Here is an 18,440-nt window from a genome sequence, read left to right on the forward strand (position 1 = left end):
CAAAAGATTTTGGTGTCCTTCCAGACTGAGATAATATACCGCCAGGCTGCCAATGCTCAATTATAAATTCGACGATCGTTGGAAATTGATTTATATTATGGCCATCTACTCATATATCCTATTTTCAACCAGACACTCATCAATAGTACGGGTAACTTATATTCACACGATCCTCACGATCCTCGGAAGATACTCCATGCATTATTACCCTTAGAGTTGAGTACATAATTGTAAATGACCTACTGGGAGCACAAGCTACTCGAGTATCGTAAATTCATTTCCCTTGTTTCTAGAACTTCAAAAGTGTCATGGAACAATACTATTATCATCATCAAACATTCTGCCCAATCATTATCCCCTTTCACAGACAAAAACCCATTATCTCTTTACATCTCCCAATAACACCAGTGAACGCCGATTAGCTCAAGGTTAGACTCAACACAGACTCTCCCCATGTCAATGTCCCTCACCCCAGCGTATAAATCAAACTCTTTCCAAATGCACTCTTCCAAGGTGCTCAGTCATGTTGTCTTTCCGACTGAAGAGTCTGTCACACTTAGGGCAACCAAATGAGCGTGGAGTGACATGCTGCGTTTCAATGTGCCGCATCAAGACTCCTTTGCGGGAGAATATGCCGGGGTATGAGCAGTCTTTCCAATTGCACCGGAAAACTCCTTGGGTGTTACTTATATGATAGAACTATTGTTAGTAAGGTTGTAATGGAGATGTTCCGGCTCCAAACCGAGATTGAACGCGGAAGACTTACCCCGGGCTCTGTTTGCGTACTCCACGACGGCGACAAGGTATCCCAATCCTAGCACAACGGCCGGCATTGTCTTTTGGCTCAAAAATCTCTTGCATAGGGGTATCGGAGCATGGGGAGGTGGTACACGTAGCAGTACCAGACCCCGGGCTAACACCGTCCATAGGAAAAGGGTTGGCGGCACCATTGCTCTCGAGCGAGGAATGGTGCATGACATCCTGATTCGGGTTATATACGCCGAGATTAGATGAGGTAGCAGGCATAAAAAAGTTAGAATCGAGTGGCGCGGAAGGATGCTGCAGATGATGGTTTGCAGGCATGGATGGCTCTGCGGCCGATGGAGCAGAAAATGAATGAACAGAAGAGACTTGGGGCCATGTATAGCCAGCAGTGTCCCAGCCAAGTCCATAAGAGGGAGTTGAATTGTCCAAAGGAATGTTGTACGATGACCACGCCATCGTGAGGTGAAGAACTACAAATAAAGGATAAGATGGAGTGGTCTTTGAGGCTTGGAAAAGGAGACAATTTTCTGCTTTCTTTAGTCTTCGGAAAAGAGGGGTTTATATAGCTCCACGTTGTTGTTGTTGTTGTTGTTTTTTCTTTCTTTTAATTGACATACCCAGTTCCAGGTTCACTGCATAGCCCTACTTTGGTATCCATAAATGTCAGGTCAGGTACCTTCCAAGGTTAAATCTATAAAAGCAAAGGTGGACCAGCAGAATTCGTTATAATCCAATAAGAACAAGGAATGGGGTGGGTGTGGTTAACCATAAAGAGGCGTGTTGGTATCCCCTTGAATCACACTGGTCTTTGGCTAAGCACTTCATCCGATTCGTTGGAGGTCCGAGAACGAGCTCCATCCGATTCGTCGAACAGGTCACTTCCTTGTCAGATTGTCACTGATGATCAGAGATCTCCCCGGAAAGCCCAGGTATGCGCATAAGTGGAGAAGAGAATATGACCCCCGCAAATCACAGCGCATACACGGTGCGGTGCTGTGCTGTGCAGTGCGGTGGGTTAGTCCAGCGAGTCATGCCCAAAGCACAGCCTCATATATCACCTCCGACCGTGACCATGGAGCTAGTTCTACCTTGACATAGGCCCCCGTGACCCCTTACTCTCTTGACAATATCTTTATCCACTACCTATCTTGATCCACCCTTCGCCATGTCGAAACCATTGGATTACACAGAATGGGAACCACATAAGGCCCAGATCGAGCAGATCTATCTACACGAAGGAAAGACCCAAAAGGAGCTTAGTCGGATCATGGAAAAGACACACGGGTTTCGAAAAACGTACCATGTTCCCCTAAGCTGCTACTTATCAAATTATAGCTAATAACTTCCAGAAAACCCCAATATGAGAAAGCATTCGAGCGAGCGATGGAACTTCAAGAAGTACCAGATGACATCGGAGAAGTGGAAATTCGTCAAACATCGCAAAGAAAAGAGAAAGCGAGAGAATGGCAAGGAAAGTGAGGTGTACATCGATGGCATTCTCTGTCCATCTAAAAGAGTAAAGTATGAGATCGGACGACAGGCTTTCGAATCCACCATCGCGAGGTTTACCTCAGGTAAGGTCTCACCTCACACTGAACGCAAAGGCCGTGCAGCTTATGCTTCCTAGTATGTTCTCCAAAAACACCCGAAGGTGTGATCGTCTGTTCTCCTGGACCGACTATATCGCCATTGCAATGGCCTCCAAATCTCCCCTGGTTTGGATTCTCTCAAACGGATTTATCGCAGGTTTTCTTAGGTGAGAAGATGCCAAAGTATCACTCTTCTCTAGCTAACGTGTACCCTCGGGAACCTTCTGTCAGCAAGCACTTCCACGTCACTGGCTCTTCAAACCACTGGAACTTCCCAATCACAGTTGAAAAAGAGCCGGACCCACTCACTGGGCTCTTTGCTCTCCTGGAAACCCACCAGATCTCTCAAAGTACTCCAGAGCAGCTCTCGGGTAACAGCAATACTGAATGCTACCATGCCCGAAAAATATGATGATCAGCATCGAATTGTATCCGAAAGGATCTACAGCAACAGGGAGTTGCATCTGGAAGAGTTCATGCGAATCGCCTTGTATCTTTTGTCCAACAATCTGGCTTTGGGGCACGATGAACACGACCTTACTCCAAATAGCGAGGGAGAAGATGAGGAAAAGAAGAAAGACAAACTGATCATAACTCTCCTTCGCATTTCCGGAGCTCTCAACATCTCGAATATAAGGAGTTTGGTGTCTCTAAAGGGTACAACAGCCGAAGCAATTGCAGAAATCATTTGCAAGTGCGGTCAGATCTAGCGATCTCCAAGCTATTGAATTGATGCTGGAAGCTGGGATGAGTCCAGATTCAATAGTCACCAATGATGAAGGAGAATGTTCCAGCCCGCTGGTCTATGCAGCTCGCATAAGAGATAATGAGGCTTCTATCAAAATGACCCGCCTATTGTTATTACATAAAGCGGATGTCAGCAAGCCCCAGACCGGGGAAGCACTCGAATGGGCCATCAGATCCAGAAATGAGGAGCTGATAAGTATTCTTCTATCCAATGACATGCAACTTCCCCCGAGGCCAGTAGAGGAAGCGGTTTATTCTCGGTGCTCAAAACATATCGTGGAAATGATCCTGGATGCTGGTGCAGACATCGAAGAAAAACCCCTTCGAGGCAGAGCAAGAACAGTACTTGGATACATCGTCGAGCAGAAAAACAGAGAATTGGCACAATTTCTGCTTTCACGAGGTGCAAATCCCGATTCGTTGCACTCGGTGGACTTTGATGGTCCCAGACTTCTCCCTAGAGATTCGATAGAAACTTATGGAGTGTGGGCATCACTACATGAATACCAAACCACTGCACTGGGTATGGCGGCGTTCAAGGGAGATATCGCAATGATGCAGATACTTCTAGCAGCACGTGCAACCGTTAATTGAACGAGCAACCCAGACTATTATTTACATCCTCTCTTTTTGGCCGTTTCTCAAGGAAAGAAAGAGGCCGTCAGGATTTTATTGGAAGCAGGTGCCGATCCCCAAGTTGCAGAGAGATACAAGGCGTCAAATGGGGAGAGAAAAAGAAGTTTATTCGAACGAGCCTTGGAAGCAAGTGATCTGCCCATGTGCCAAATTCTCCTCGCCAATGGAGCCGCGGCAGGGACGCAGCTCATGGAGGATTATTATTCTTCTCAATTGTGGGAGCACGTCAAACAGAATGACACTAAAACTGTTGCACTGCTTCTACAATGTGGAGCTCGGGCAAATGATCTTCGCGAGGACCTCCCTAATAGCGCACTTGGTTTGGCTATAACTCAAGGGAATTGGACTATGATCTCTCTGCTACAAAGTGCAGGGGCTACCGGAGTGGGCCATACAATTCCCTTCATCGCTGGTGTCGAGACTGCACGATTTCTCAAACAGAGCAACCTGCTATCACAACTTCTTCGGGCCAATGGACAGATGATACTTATCGAGGCAATCCTTAAGCAGAATGAGCCTTTGACATGCCTTCTTCTGAACCATGGAGCCGCCGAACAGGGCCTAGGCACACCCAGAGCATCACAGATGAAAGTCAACACCCCATTGCAAGCGGCATTTTGTTGTGGAAATTTACGCCTGGCTCAAATCATCATCGGCCGCGGAGGACGGGTGAGGGAGGCTGAAATAAATGCAATCATGTGGAGAGTAGGAATGGCCCAGGATCATTCTGTTCTATTGAGATTTATCAACATGTTCGGACCATTCTCTCTCTCTTCTCCAACTGCAGTTGCGATGGCAGTGTGCTCGAACGACGAAGCTGCTGTCCATCAATTGTTGCAGGCCGGTGTGGACCCTCGGGGTGCCCCAAAACTGTATGTCGGCAGTGGATGTGGAAACATTTTGAACCCCACGCTCTCCATCAATCTATATACCGACGAGATGATAGGTTGGTGGAATTTCAGCGACCCTAGGAAGATATCCAATCTCCTTCATTCGGTGCTCGGACTGGCAGTGATACATGGCAACCGACAAATATTACAAGCCCTATTGCGAGCAACTACCTGGACAAGGGAAGAAAAGGGACGAGCCTTATCAATAAGCCTTTACTTTTGGGACAGACAGTTTGTCCAGGACTTGCTAGATGTTGGTGCAGACATACACCAAGTGGTCTTGCTCATTGAGATAAACCTGGAACGGCCTTCAAACCCCGTGAAGCTTGCTTTGAGCGAAGGGGATATACCCTTATTGCGGACTCTGCTGACCGTCGATCGCATTGTTGACCATACCGACAGCCGACTGTACATGCAATACGCCATGGAGCATGGAAACATTGAGCAATTCAAAATTCTCCTGACAGTTCATTCTGCTGTCAATGGTATACTCCAAAACTCAAAAGAAGAGCCACTTTTACAGACTGCAGTGAGATCCCGGAATCTTGAGATTGTGTCTTTGCTTTTGGAAGCAGGCGTATATATCGATCAGATCCGTGACCCAAGCTATTTCTTTGGACCTGGAAAAACCGCGTTACATGTTGCTGGTGAAACGGGAGACATGGAGATGATGAAGATACTTTTGGACGCAGGTGCGAGGATTAATGCTCTACCGACACCCAAGCACCCAAATACTACTCTGTGGTACGCAGTAGAAGGAGGGGATCTGGAGGTTGTGAATAGGGTATTGGCAGCAGGTGCAGATGTCAACAGTCCACCATTTGAAGATGGCGGCATGACTGCACTACAGCAGGCGGCAAAGCAGGGGAACATGGAGCTTGTGGATTTGTTCCTCGAAGCAGGCGCAAATGTGAACCAGAACCCGGCGTCTCACACCGGGGCGACAGCATTACAATTTGCCGCAATTCAGGGCTATATTGGAATTGCCCGCAGACTCCTTGATGCTGGTGCTAGTGTTCAAGCCCCCAGGGCTGAGCGATATGGAAGAACGGCGCTTGAGGGCGCTGGCCGATTGGACATGGTACAGCTTCTCTTAAATGAGGGGTTGCTGATTGAGGGGAATGACCGCATTGAATATATAAGGGCCATCAAGCTGGCTCAACAAAACACCCATCATGCTGTAGCCAAGTTTCTCCGATCATTCTCTAATTGGACCCAGGTGGATTCTACGTGTTACGAAAAGCAGATGTTTGATTTGGAGGAGAGTAATATGTTGGATGCGATAAAGAAGGGACCGAAAAGGAAGGGATATGTCCATAGAGATTTTTATTGTTAAGGAATGAACTAGCCTGGAAGAGTACGCTATATATATTTTGGATGGAGGACCGAATTACGAAGTAATGAAGCCCTCAGTTATCACAAAATACCCTTGGTAGATCACATTCATAGTTTTTGTTAGCACCAAAAGCCAAAAAGACAAAACTAATCAAGATTATAGATACTAAGTGAGATTGTGCATAGTTCCATATAACAAGAAACCTCTATTAACTCGTGAGAAGCAAGATGATCTGTTACCACCCGATGATGCTGCATGAGACCAAAAAGATTCGAGTATCTTGACTCTTATCATCCACCACAATCCAAGGATTGGAAAGGAAAATACAGCCCTATTTAGCTGAATGGTATGCCCACTACCGTACTCTGTAGTAAATTGTACATTGTAATTCAAGGACCATGCAGATTCTGTGCAGTACTGTAGAGGAAAGAGGGTCCGCAGGGCTGGGCGTCTGTGTGGTCCAGATCCAGATCCAGATCCATCTTTGCGATCCAAACTCCAAATTTTAAATAAATCCTGTCTTGAAACTTCAATAGTATGATGTATGTACCGAGTACCCCAAGAGTGTTGCGTAAAAGTGAGCCGAGGTTTGGGGTTGGCAGGGGTCAATATTAAGCTTCAATAATTTGAGCTATGCAAGTTGCTTATGATATAAAATCTTTATACGGAGTAGATGTAAGAATGTAGACTTCTTCGGCGATATGACCTTGTCTGGTGAATGCACAATAATATTTTTTGGATGTCTTTCCCTAAAAAACAACATGTTTGGCTAGAGTCTTCAGGGTTAGACATTTAAGCCGATGCATTCTTAGCTTGTAACTAGCCTGGAATCGATGCAACCTCTAACAAGGGTATATATGCCTGTACCTACCTGCACGGAACTGCCGAACAGGGTTCTCCAATATTTGATACTGGCAACAGCGAATCAAACCCCGTTCCCAGCGACTACCCATGCATCTCCCTCGTGGCGACCGGCGCACCTACGAGATGTAGCTAGAGCGAAGGCAAATAGTCTTACGATTCGCCCCCATATGTGTTGTAGCGTTACATTGAAAAATCATTGCCTGACCTGCATATGTACGACATATAACAAACTATAAATATATATACACTATTGTACGGAGTAGTCCGTACTTGGCACCTGAACACTGAATTGCCGGGCAAAACCCCTGTTCGGGTGAGTACTCCGTAGCCACCTACTCCGTAGTCTAGCCTAAGAAAACGCCTATGTTGTAAGCAAGAGGATTGGGGGCCAAAATTTAAGACCAGAGTGTACGAGTACAGTTGCAATTGAAGAGCGACGTCATTCGGAGTTGATGGTGGAGAGACAGAAGATAACCAAAAAAATAGGAGGAAAAAAAAAAAGAAAACGAAATTACCCCTGCCCCCCCTCCTTATCGAAAAAATGAACTTGCTGGTGTTGTGTACATACAACAGTGGTGCTCGGCCGAGGGATCCACTTCGGGATGGTAGTTTTGTACCATCCTAATAGTAGTATGTTGTATTATCCTTACTCTGCACATAATCCTGCAATTAATACCGAGCCCGTTACACTAATTTTTTAGGTGAATCCTTCAGCTCAAATCAGAATACAACACCGAAGATTAGCCATGCAAGTTACTAGAATAGGGATAGATGATCGTCTTTTTACTCAAAAATGAGACCAAATACACGTGGTTTTGGGTTCCAAGCGACATCTAGAAGAATAAGATATACGGAGTATAGTTTATAACCATGTATTCGGTATTCCGTACAATATATGGAAGTTGGAGACCGCGCTGGAACGCTGGGTCGCCGAAACTCAGTTGAAACTCAGATTTGGCGAACTTACGCGGCTTGATGCCGAGTTCTGTCCCAATGAAACAATTTGAGATTTCACACTTGAAACATTCCTCTAATAATACCTACTCCGTACATAAGTATCCATTGCAATTCCTAGATCAATATATAAAAAATAAAAAATACTCCGTAAATGAAAGTGAGAATTCTGCGAGATATGACCGACAACAATTGATAATCACCCCCTTATCAACATATCTCTCCACGCAGATCCCGCGACAATCCGAGGAATGTTCGGCTACCGACCCCAAGTGTCATCCAGAGATAGCTTGAGCTTGTCCATGGTACCAGCGAGAAATGCCAATAGAGTATCCATGGATACATAGCCGGTCTATTGACGGCTTGGACCAGCTTTTCCAAGGTTGATACACCGATCGACTGGTTGTGGAGCGGCAACCTTGAGGGTGAACCACTGTTTGGTTAACACGAAGGTTTGTCCTATTTTTGCCATTTTACCGTTTTTGGGGTAGCTCACTGATATTTCGGACACTGGTCTTCTGGGGTAGTCACCGCTATATGATACATAAATTATAGCCGTTGGTGCCCAATTGTATTATGTTGTGTGTTGTATAGTCTACACAAAGAAGATTTGATTCTAGTATGATGTATCGAATACGGAGATATATGTACAACAACTCTAATTTCGATCGGATCCGGGATTACGCACGGTAATTACCCGCATGAACCATCTTAGCTGTGCATTCACAATCTCCTGCATAATCAGGCCAGCAACGCCACATAATATCCAGCCCAGCCACTAAGCCCGAGCGCAAGCCTACAACACAAGCACTGGCTATCTGAACCGAGGATAGGGTGATTAATATCGACGTGATCTTCTGGAATGGCTCCATTGCGCCTGAGCCGTGTTTTCCGGTTCGCCCAACCCCTCCATGGAGAGATCAAAGAACTTAACCTAAGTTCGGCTGTTCAATGCCCTATGCCAATCCCTTCCTAGCTTAGAGCGTCGCCGTCCGATGCTGGTGGGATCGGCACCTCTTGATGCAAGGTGCCGGGAGATCGGCGGGTTGTGATGGAATGTTTTCCAAGGTTTGATCTGTCTTTGAGCGGTTAATCCACTCGCCGTGGGGTTTGGATATACATACATAGGTGGTTGGGAGCAGAGATTTTGGAGGTGGGATGCTCTGTGGAAATGACAGTGGAGATTGTAATCAGCGGCATACGCACGCAATTCAAGCCATAGTGGTATATGCAATTCATGGGTTTGGATTTTTAGTGCAATTGTTGTAAGGTAGGTATGTTCCAAGGATAAACTCTAATGTCTAAAAATCAGGTCTCTCCAATATATCCGGATAAACAAAAAAAGAGACAAAAATAGGGTGTAGCAGTAAATATGTACAGACAAAATAAAATCACAATAATACAGGACCGGGTATCAAGCCGCCCCCAGGGACTTCGTGGATTCGTAAAAAAAAGAGACAAATAAGAAGAAGGGACTTTTCTCAGTGTATAGAAGGAGTCGATTAGACCTCCTCGCGGGCGCGTGTAATGCGCGAAGAATTCGCATCATAATCCTCCGGCCGCGAGTCACGCTGCACCGTAACGGTAATATCCTGACGAATGCGCAAAGCGCGGGCTGAGCCATCGTCACTGCTCGCATCGGGCTCTTCGGTGATACTGGCATCGGATGCAGTCGCCTTTGTCGGGGTAATCGTAGTGGTGCCCTCGAATTCTTGCATGCCGAAATCTCCCGACCGCGCATGGCTGGGTGGGCCATAGGGATGCAGATTGGAGCCACCCTTGCTGGTCCAGGGCCCGGACTTGTAGCGATCGGTGCCGCGCTTGGAGCCTCCGGTCCAGCTCTTGAGGGCGGGGAAGACGTCGCGGAGCAGGGACCAGACTAGCGGCAGATTGGTGACTAGGATGGCGACGGTTGCTTCGCGGAAGTACCAGTTCATGTAGACGTAGGAAATCAGAGATGGGACGAGACAGTACACCTTGTTCAGGACGGCGGCGACGATGACGAAGATTCCCATGCCGAAGAGGATAGTTAGGATCATCTTTTGCTTCAGCGGGACGCGGACTTGAACTAGCATCGGGATGGCGATGAGGAGCATGAAGACGTCGGCAGAGATTGAGATGCAGCCTTGGATGATTTCGTAATATTGGTAGGAGAAGCATTGGTATTCTGGCGTTGGGACGACGGCCCAGTAGTGTGATAGTGGGCGACAGAGTAGGAAGAGCGACAGTTCGGTTGCGACAAATCCGAGTAAAACGTATATTGCGACATAGTTGATCCAGCGTTTCTGCTTCAATCCTTCACTGTTGGTTGTTAGCGAAAAGAACAAGCTGCAAACCAAGACTCCACATACGTGATACGCGCATAGATCACCAGCATGCATGCTTTCAAAGCCCAGATGCAAAGAACAAAGGAATGTTCCGACACAAAAACCCATTTACTACCGCGTACTCGTTCAGCGATAATTGAATCCGTCAAGTGTAGTTTATCCTCTTCGGTCATAAGATTTGACCCGCCACCGGAAGCGACTTGATTTAAAGCGACACATAGTATTGTATACCAAAGTACCGCGAAGAGCATAAGATAGTCATCGGTCTGGAGATTGCGAATGCCTAAACGGCGAATACGAGCAACCCTGTCAAAGATCGTTGTTCAGTAGGTGTTTGTATATTGGGATATCCAATTTAATGCTCACCATCGCAAGACGGCACCCAGTACGCCGACGGAGTATAGAGCCCATGTTTCACGGGCGAATTCCACCGCGAAGTGACCTCCTAAGCCAGACATTGCCCCTGGCCTGTTCAAATTCAGATTAACAGGATCCAAAGGAGAAACGAGAGTGAAGTGGCGCGCTCACATTTTAATAAATTAACCGGGGTATGAGATACTATGTATAGGGTTCCTAGCCCCGATCCTGCATATGCCGATGTTGGTACGACAGGGGTGTGTAATTCGAACTGTGTTCGAAACTTCGATGTATGATAGATAGGTATGGTAAACCTTCGAAGGATGCAGAGGATAAAACGCCAATCATTCCAAGACAGAGCACAGAGAATCACCATTGGACAGTGGATACTTTTTGATGGCGAGAGTTTCCTTGGATGGGATTAGTTTGGGAAATTGATTTCATTGCTGCATTCTGATTTGTGCAAAAGCAATTTAGTCATTGGTCCACTTTACCTTGACTTGCTCTGGAATTTTTGTTTACAGTTTAGTAGCTCTGAAGCCTTTTAGCCTTTTCAAATTTACTAAATTTACTAGAATTTTACTAGAATTTTACTACTCCATCCATAATGAATCTAACGAATCTAACGAACCTAACGAACCTAATTGTTACCTACCTGCTTAACTAGGTAAGAGGACATATGAACACATCTGTAAATTGCTATGCCCAATCACCAAGGCAAACCGTCAGCTAAGCGAAGATAGACATGGCTCTTTCTATCTGGGGGAGCAGGCCCACAGTGGAGGAGCTGAGAGGATGATCAGCCAATTTTCCAAGGTTTGTCGATGAATATTTAGGTAACTCGATCTCCAAGCCTTGGAGAAATCCCGAAATATCACACCCGTGGCCATTTTATTGCTCTCGGATATAACGGTACCTGAGTTGGTGGTCGGTAGAGTTCACTCCAAACAGCTCGAGAGGACGAAGACCTGCCAGATCGGGGATTATTGAGATATTCTGAGTTTGCCACTAGCCATAAGTGTAAAGTAGTGGGTCCATCGACATCTATGGATAAGACATTGATTGGTCCGAGCCATTTTCCTTGAGGGATTTTGGGAAAGTGCCCAGGTGGGGGAGACCGGAGCGGATCCTTACTCGGAACGGAGGTCTCCTTAATCTTTTATGGAGTGTGGGACCCCCGGCAAGTTCTAAGATATCTGATGTACACAGAGTTACAACTTTGCATGAACTGGAAAAATGTAACTGGGATGGAAATATCGGGATTGAACTTGATCTTATTGTAAAGCTCAAGACCACGGAATGCTCGGAAAGTATTTCATGTCTCATAATTATTTATTTGACGCTAAATTTTAGCTTGAAGGATTGAAGACTCTATTAATTTGTTCACTGCCGACATGATATTCCGTATTTGGTACATACTCCATACAAATCCAAATTAATTCATTCCTTCACTCATGCACTCCTTAATTAGTCATTCAAGTTATAGTATTTAATTAATCTAGAGGCGAAATATCAACGAGACCACGTTGTCTAATCACCCGTGCCCACTAGATCTAAGGCTAATAAAGTGCGAGTCGCCTTGTCAGCACTATCCACATTCAGCTACACTATACTTCCGAACGTTCTGGCTCAAGGCCAGGAGATCCCGGAGTCTGCGCCTCGGACGGTTTCTAACTTTCTACTTCATTTGCTCTCCATAGATTGGGTGCTTTATATTGTGGCATTGGCCTTAAGTGGGTATAGAGGCTGCTCTAAGGCCACCCTCTAGCCCTATATCGCTCTATGCCCTAGATGAGACACACCCCTGTCGTATTAGCCTGGCAAGTATAGATTGTTTGTGCCCACATTCAGTACTACTTTATATTACTAGACTCTATCATTAGAAAGGTAGGAATTTTATGCGTCTGGGCCAGTAACGGATTTCCTCGGTTTCACATTTAGCCCATTTTTGCACTTGGTTTTACCAGGTTATACGGAGTACTCCGTATAGTTGTCGTTTTTTAGGCTGTCTCACTTGCAAATGTTATGTTTTTAATTCAAATAAGGGGAAATACTAGAAGGCAGTGTGTAATAGTGCGTACTATGTATATATTGTATGTGGGTACAGAGTATGGAGTAACATGCATGAAAATATCAGCTTCAACATGCCACCTAGGCAAATATTTTATGTTTATGTAAGTTATATACATACTTCCAAGGAGTCGATAGACATCTATTTAGAGTACGACGATGAACGGTATTGATTTAAACAGAGTCTGGGGTTAATAGACCCGCCAAAGAGCCCCAAAGTATCTCTTATCTCCCCAAATAAGAAAGAAGTAGAGATGAGGCCGAAGTTCAGAGGAACCAAGTGACACTAAGGGGGATGGAAAATCTCTTTCTGCTGAAGCTCCCCTTCTGGGTTAAGCGTAATGTAGCCATGCAGCCGCGTTTATTTGGTAGAGTTTCCGCTGGAGTACAATGTAACACCCTTGCCTCCGATTTCGCCCAATGACAACTCTGGGGCGACTCCACCGTGAACCACTTGGCCACCGAATGATGTGCTGCCATGAACGTTGATTGGCCAAAGATTGAGAAAAGTAGAAGTGGGGGGTCGGGAGGGAAATTCATCCATGGATGGTCGAACCCGACCTGATCTGATCGGCTTAGCCGTGACATTGATAATATACGTTGTACGCCTACTTTTACTCCCTTTTTCTTCTTGTGTTCCCCTCGATTCTTCACATTGTCATTCTTCAACTTGGGAGGTGCGTTTTGGAAATTTATACGTCAAGGAGTATTCTGGTGTTTTAGGGAAATTCCCAAACTACGTCGAATATGTCCGGGTCTGAGATCGATTATTCGCCGGAGAAGGAGGTCAGCTACGTCCCTGAGAAGGAGATCGCACCTACGCCGGATTATACCCACGATGGCCCAGTCGATGGAGAGTTGGTCAACGCCTCAGGCCATCGTCAGGAACTAGACCGGAACTTTGGCCTTCTCAGTATTTGTGCTGTGGCCGTGACAACAGGAAACACGTGGATTGCCCAAGGTGGTAGTGTTGTGGTGGCTCTGAGCAACGGTGGACTTGCAGGAACTATCTATGAATTGTATATCGCCCCTCCCTTGCCAGTCTAACAAAGCTCAAAGCTAACCCCTTGTTTAGCATGGCTGTGTCCGTCTGCTACTGGTTAGTCGCCGCATCAATTGCCGAATTGGCATCGGGTATGCCCTCGTCTAGTGGTGTCTACCATTGGGCGACTATCACTGCAGGAAGCAAGTACGGTCGCGTGTGTGGATTCTACGCTGGATGGTGGAACTGCCTCGCTTGGATTCTTGGTGCCGCCTCCATGTCTTTGATTCTGGCTCAGCAGACCGTGGCTATGTATGTAGAGATGCATCCCGAATTCGTGCCCTCACAATGGAACGTTTTCGTCAGCTTTCTCCTCTGCACCTGGACTTGCTGCTGCGTCGTGCTGTTCATGAACCGCTTCCTGCCTCACATTGGAAACCTCGGCTTGTTCTTCATTCTCGCTGGTGTGTTCGTTACCATCGTTGTGTGCGCTGTGATGCCTCATGTGACCGGCTCAGGATATGCCACCGACAAGCTCGTGTGGGAAACGTGGGAGAATGGAACCGGTTATTCCCAGCAAGGATTCGTCTTTGTGGCTGGTATGCTCAACGGTGCTTACAGTGTTGGCACCCCTGACTGCTCATCCCACTTGGCCGAGGAGATCCCCAAGTCAGTCTTATTCTTTTCCCATTCCCATCTATTATCAATGCTGACCTGAACTTACAGGCCGAGCCGAAATATCCCCAAGGCTATCTTGGCCCAGATGGGTGTTGGTTTCGTCACTGGTATCTGCTACATGATCGCGATCTTCTACTCTATTAACGACCTCGACAAGGTGTCCGACCCTAGCACCTTCTTCCCCCTAGCTGAGATCTACCGCCAAGCCACCGGCTCCCATGCCGGCTCTGTGGGTCTCCTAGTCGTCGCTTTCCTGCCTACCTTTATTACTGCCTGCGGTTGCTACATCACCGCCGGCCGTACGCTCTGGACCATTTCTCGCGACGGCGCCACTCCATTCTCGGGATGGCTTGGAACTATCAGCCCCAAGTTCAAGAACCCCTTCAACGCCACCCTAGCCTGCTGTGGCTTCATCACCGTGCTAGCATGTATCTACCTTGGCTCGTCTACCGCCTTCAGCGCATTTGTGGGATGCTTCGTGCAGTTGTCCAGTCTTTCGTACTTCATGGCCATCTTCCCTCACATCTTGACCCGCCGTTTGTCCTTTGTCCCGGGTTACTTCTTCATGAACAACACCATTGGCTACGTCGTCAACTCCCTGTCCTGTGCTTACATCATTGTCTTCGCCATCATCTTCTGCTTCCCTTACGCCATCCCCACTAGTGCTGCGACGATGAACTATGCCAGTTTGATGACTGGCGGTCTGTCTATCTTCGTTACCATCTGGTGGTTCATCCACCAGGGCTCTTACGTGGGCCCGAAACATGTCCCGTTGACTGACAAGGCTCTGGCTGACGATGCTCGGTAAATCTCCTTGGGGATGTTGGAAGGACTATTCTGCGTATACCATTTTTCTTGGCACGGCCTTTTCTTCGCTGCACGGCTATAAAATGCCCCTTTTGTTGGTGCAACTTAACCTTATATATACCATTTGTACATTTCTATCCGTGTTGGGCATTTTCCGACTCTATATATAGCTATTGTAAAAGTATCATTTATACTCATTTGTCTCAGCATCTATCTTGAATATTCGCGTCCCACGCCCAGTATTAATAGTTAAATATTTAAATCAAGTTCAGTGTTTCCTGATTCTAGACCCAGCCCTTTAATGCACAAAAAGTGATAACTATATTAGCTCACGTGACCACGCGTCCCGCGCCTGTGTCGCGTCCTCATCCCAACACCATCTGGATCAAGGATCAAAGACCAACACAGCCATGGTCTTCAAACCCTTCAAATCCCCTTTAATTAGGAACCCTGCTACACCATCCACCGATACCCCCGACGAGCCTAGTCGTCCTGCCAAAAAGCCCCGCCTCGAAGACGAACCTGCACCCAAGGATGTGCAATCGACACCAATAGCCAGTCGAAAGCCACTCCTACAAGTCAATAATCTAGCATCAGATATTGTGACACAGTCACCATCGAGTGAATCGATCAAAGATGATACATCTGACGAAAGATACTTCAATGTTCTCTGGTAGGTCCTTAGAACGTTGATCCCTCATAGGGTGTAACAATCACACTGAACCAGCTAACCCAGACAGGCGTAAACCAAGCGCCAAAAAGCACAAAACGTGGGATGGAGACGGGATCCTCTCTACCCGCGGAGGATTTGTCTATCTACGAGACATTGCCGGAAAGGAGATGGGACGGAAGGTGCACGAAGCCCACCTCGAACTGGGAGCAACACTGTCTATCTCTGGCAAAGAGGTTGAAATAGATTCTGAGATATCACGCAAGGAATATCTCTCCGGCAGAAGGTTCCTGCAAGACACGAAGCCAGCACCTACCTCTACACCGGATCTGGTTCCCACACCCAAGAAAGAAGCGCTCCCGGCTCGAAAGAAGGGTGAAGTACGCAAGCCTACTGCTGCGGAGCGGACACAGTCCCTCAAGCGCTCGTTGGCTTTAGTTACCAACCCCAATGCAAACCCTGGAACCGCACCGGCGGCGTTTGCGGCTTATAAGGCGCCACTGCTTGTGAATACGGTTACTCCCAAGGTTATGGGGAAGGTCGTTCCGCGTCATGATCCCAAGGCGGTTGGTGCGTTGGTTATGCCCCGGCCGAAGTCTGTGCCGAAAGGGAGGCAGGTTGTGGATGTTGTTGTTGATCCGCTCTTGACTAAGAGCCTCCGGCCGCATCAGCGCGAGGGCGTGAAGTTCTTGTATGAGTGTGTGATGGGCATGCGGTCGTTTAATGGAGAAGGTGCCATTCTCGCGGATGACATGGGCTTGGGAAAGACTTTGCAGACCATTGCGCTGCTTTGGACTCTGCTGAAGCAGAATCCTGTCTTTGAAGCCCCGCCTGTTATTAAGAAGGCCTTGATTGTGTGTCCTGTCACTCTTATCAATAACTGGCGGAAGGAGTTCCGCAAGTGGCTTGGAAACGAGCGCATTGGAGTTTTTGTCTTCGATGATAAGAGTAAGCGTCTTACAGATTTCACCAAGGGCCGGGCTTATAGTATCATGATTGTTGGATACGAAAAGCTCCGAACAGTCCAGGAAGCTTTGGCGAATAGTTCTGGGGTCGATATCATTATCGCCGACGAAGGCCACAGGCTCAAGACATTGCAGAACAAGAGTGGTCAGGCGATCCAGTCGCTCAGCGCCGTGAAGAGAGTCATTCTCTCCGGAACGCCAATCCAAAATGATCTGAAAGAGTTCTTTGCAGCCGTGGACCTTGTGAATCCGGGTATCCTTGGGAGCTTCAAGTCATTCATTCGAGAGTTCGAGACCCCAATCGTTCGCAGCAGACAACCAGAAGCGACGAGCAAGGAAATCGAGAAAGGAGAGTCCAGAGGCGAGGAGTTGCGAGAACTCACCTCCAAATTCATGCTCCGCCGAACAGCAGATATCCTGGCCAAATACCTCCCCCCAAAAACCGAATACGTCCTCTTCTGCAAACCAACCCGCCCTCAAGCCAACATCTACAAAGCCGTTCTCGCCTCCCCGATCTTTCAATCCGCCATGGGCAACGCCGAAAGCGCCCTGCAGCTAATAACAATTCTCAAAAAGCTCAGCAACAGCCCTTCCCTCCTAACAGCCAAAAACAACAACAACACCCCAAACGAAACAATGACCGCCCTCATCGAATCCATTCCCCAACCCCTCCACCGCCACCTATCACCATCCTCCAGCGCAAAGATCCGCGTCCTCGACCAACTACTGGACACGATGCGCAATAAAACAGACGAAAAAATAGTCCTCGTGTCAAATTACACTTCAACCCTTTCCCTCCTCGCAACCCTCCTCACCTCCCTAGGCCTCCCCTACCTCCGTCTCGACGGCAGCACACCAGCCCAGAAACGTCAAGGCCTGGTAGACGACTTCAACCGCCTCCCCGCAAGCTCTTGCTTCGCATTCCTGCTATCCGCAAAAGCAGGCGGCACAGGTCTCAACCTGATTGGTGCTAGTCGTCTCATCCTCTTCGATGTAGACTGGAACCCGGCAACGGATATCCAGGCAATGGCGCGTATTCACCGCGATGGCCAGAAACGGCCTTGTCGCATCTACCGTGTTCTGCTCAAGGGTAGTCTTGAAGAGAAGATCTGGCAGAGACAGGTTACTAAGCTTGGTCTTGCCGATAGTGTTATGCAGGAGAAGAGTACCAGTAATGGTGGTGCGCAGTTCTCTGCTGCTGAGCTGAGAGATTTGTTCAGACTTGATGAGGACAGGGCTTGTCAGACGCATGAGTTGTTGGGTTGTCAGTGTGGTGGGCGGGGTGTTCAGTCTGATTCTGGGGCTGTGACGCCTGCTACTGCTGATGGTGGGGGTGGGTCTGATGTTGACGATTTGTCGGATCCGCCTTCTGACTTTGATGATGATTATGATTCGGATGAGTCTCTGCCGAAACCTCATACACTTGTTAAAGCTTCGGAGGTCGATATGGAGAAACAAGAACAGTCTATCCGTGACGGCACTTATCGTGCGAAAATGGCTGGGAAGGGGAAGAAGGGAACGAAAGAGAAGGAAGGCGATACTAAGAGTCCAAAAGATAAGATGCACCAGTCTTTGGCTCAGTACTCGCACATTGACCCAACTCTGCTTGCCCCTGAGTCCGATTCTAATGCCGGAACTGGAGCTGAAGATGAGGAGCTTGAAGCTGCCATTGATGACGATGTGCTGGTTTCTATGCTGAGGGATGAGTGTAACTTGATTGGATATGTTTTCAAGAAGACTAATGGGGCGGAAATCAGGAGTTAGATTACTCTGTGCCTCGCAGAATGGCCTTTGGAGTGATGT

The 18,440-nt window shown here is 47.4% G+C and overlaps 8 protein-coding genes across 8 annotated transcripts; 6 read left to right on the forward strand and 2 right to left on the reverse strand.

Moving 5' to 3' along the window:
- Positions 1-762: 762 nt before the first annotated feature.
- On the reverse strand, positions 763-1,221 carry N7455_003502 (uncharacterized protein; the record flags this gene model as incomplete). The annotated part of the gene is made up of 1 exon (XM_065604504.1): positions 763-1,221. One exon carries the CDS (start codon positions 1,219-1,221, stop codon positions 763-765), a length of 459 nt encoding a protein of 152 aa, XP_065462995.1.
- A 709-nt stretch (positions 1,222-1,930) lies between these two features.
- N7455_003503 (uncharacterized protein) lies at positions 1,931-2,392 on the forward strand (the record flags this gene model as incomplete). Its single annotated transcript, XM_040961287.2, has 2 exons — positions 1,931-2,024; positions 2,115-2,392. 2 exons carry the CDS (start codon positions 1,931-1,933, stop codon positions 2,390-2,392), a joined length of 372 nt encoding a protein of 123 aa, XP_040808297.2.
- A 357-nt stretch (positions 2,393-2,749) lies between these two features.
- On the forward strand, positions 2,750-3,064 carry N7455_003504 (uncharacterized protein; the record flags this gene model as incomplete). Its single annotated transcript, XM_065604505.1, has 1 exon — positions 2,750-3,064. One exon carries the CDS (start codon positions 2,750-2,752, stop codon positions 3,062-3,064), a length of 315 nt encoding a protein of 104 aa, XP_065462996.1.
- A 133-nt stretch (positions 3,065-3,197) lies between these two features.
- N7455_003505 (ankyrin repeat-containing domain protein) lies at positions 3,198-3,695 on the forward strand (the record flags this gene model as incomplete). Its single annotated transcript, XM_065604506.1, has 1 exon — positions 3,198-3,695. The coding sequence occupies one exon, from the start codon at positions 3,198-3,200 to the stop codon at positions 3,693-3,695; it is 498 nt and encodes a 165-aa protein (XP_065462997.1).
- Positions 3,696-3,878: 183 nt separating this feature from the next.
- Positions 3,879-5,963, forward strand: N7455_003506 (ankyrin repeat domain-containing protein; the record flags this gene model as incomplete). Its single annotated transcript, XM_040961296.1, has 1 exon — positions 3,879-5,963. One exon carries the CDS (start codon positions 3,879-3,881, stop codon positions 5,961-5,963), a length of 2,085 nt encoding a protein of 694 aa, XP_040808287.1.
- A 3,320-nt stretch (positions 5,964-9,283) lies between these two features.
- Positions 9,284-10,566, reverse strand: N7455_003507 (uncharacterized protein; the record flags this gene model as incomplete). The annotated part of the gene is made up of 3 exons (XM_040961289.1): positions 9,284-10,082; positions 10,133-10,414; positions 10,475-10,566. 3 exons carry the CDS (start codon positions 10,564-10,566, stop codon positions 9,284-9,286), a joined length of 1,173 nt encoding a protein of 390 aa, XP_040808256.1.
- A 2,716-nt stretch (positions 10,567-13,282) lies between these two features.
- Positions 13,283-15,003, forward strand: N7455_003508 (uncharacterized protein; the record flags this gene model as incomplete). The annotated part of the gene is made up of 3 exons (XM_040961276.1): positions 13,283-13,554; positions 13,611-14,186; positions 14,244-15,003. 3 exons carry the CDS (start codon positions 13,283-13,285, stop codon positions 15,001-15,003), a joined length of 1,608 nt encoding a protein of 535 aa, XP_040808275.1.
- A 409-nt stretch (positions 15,004-15,412) lies between these two features.
- N7455_003509 (DEAD/DEAH box helicase) lies at positions 15,413-18,401 on the forward strand (the record flags this gene model as incomplete). Its single annotated transcript, XM_040961302.1, has 2 exons — positions 15,413-15,675; positions 15,743-18,401. 2 exons carry the CDS (start codon positions 15,413-15,415, stop codon positions 18,399-18,401), a joined length of 2,922 nt encoding a protein of 973 aa, XP_040808295.1.
- Positions 18,402-18,440: the final 39 nt, after the last annotated feature.

The sequence above is a fragment of the Penicillium solitum genome (assembly GCF_028829755.1).
Source record: "Penicillium solitum strain IBT 25940 chromosome Unknown utg000001l_segment0_segment0, whole genome shotgun sequence".
Classification (NCBI taxonomy): domain Eukaryota; kingdom Fungi; phylum Ascomycota; class Eurotiomycetes; order Eurotiales; family Aspergillaceae; genus Penicillium; species Penicillium solitum.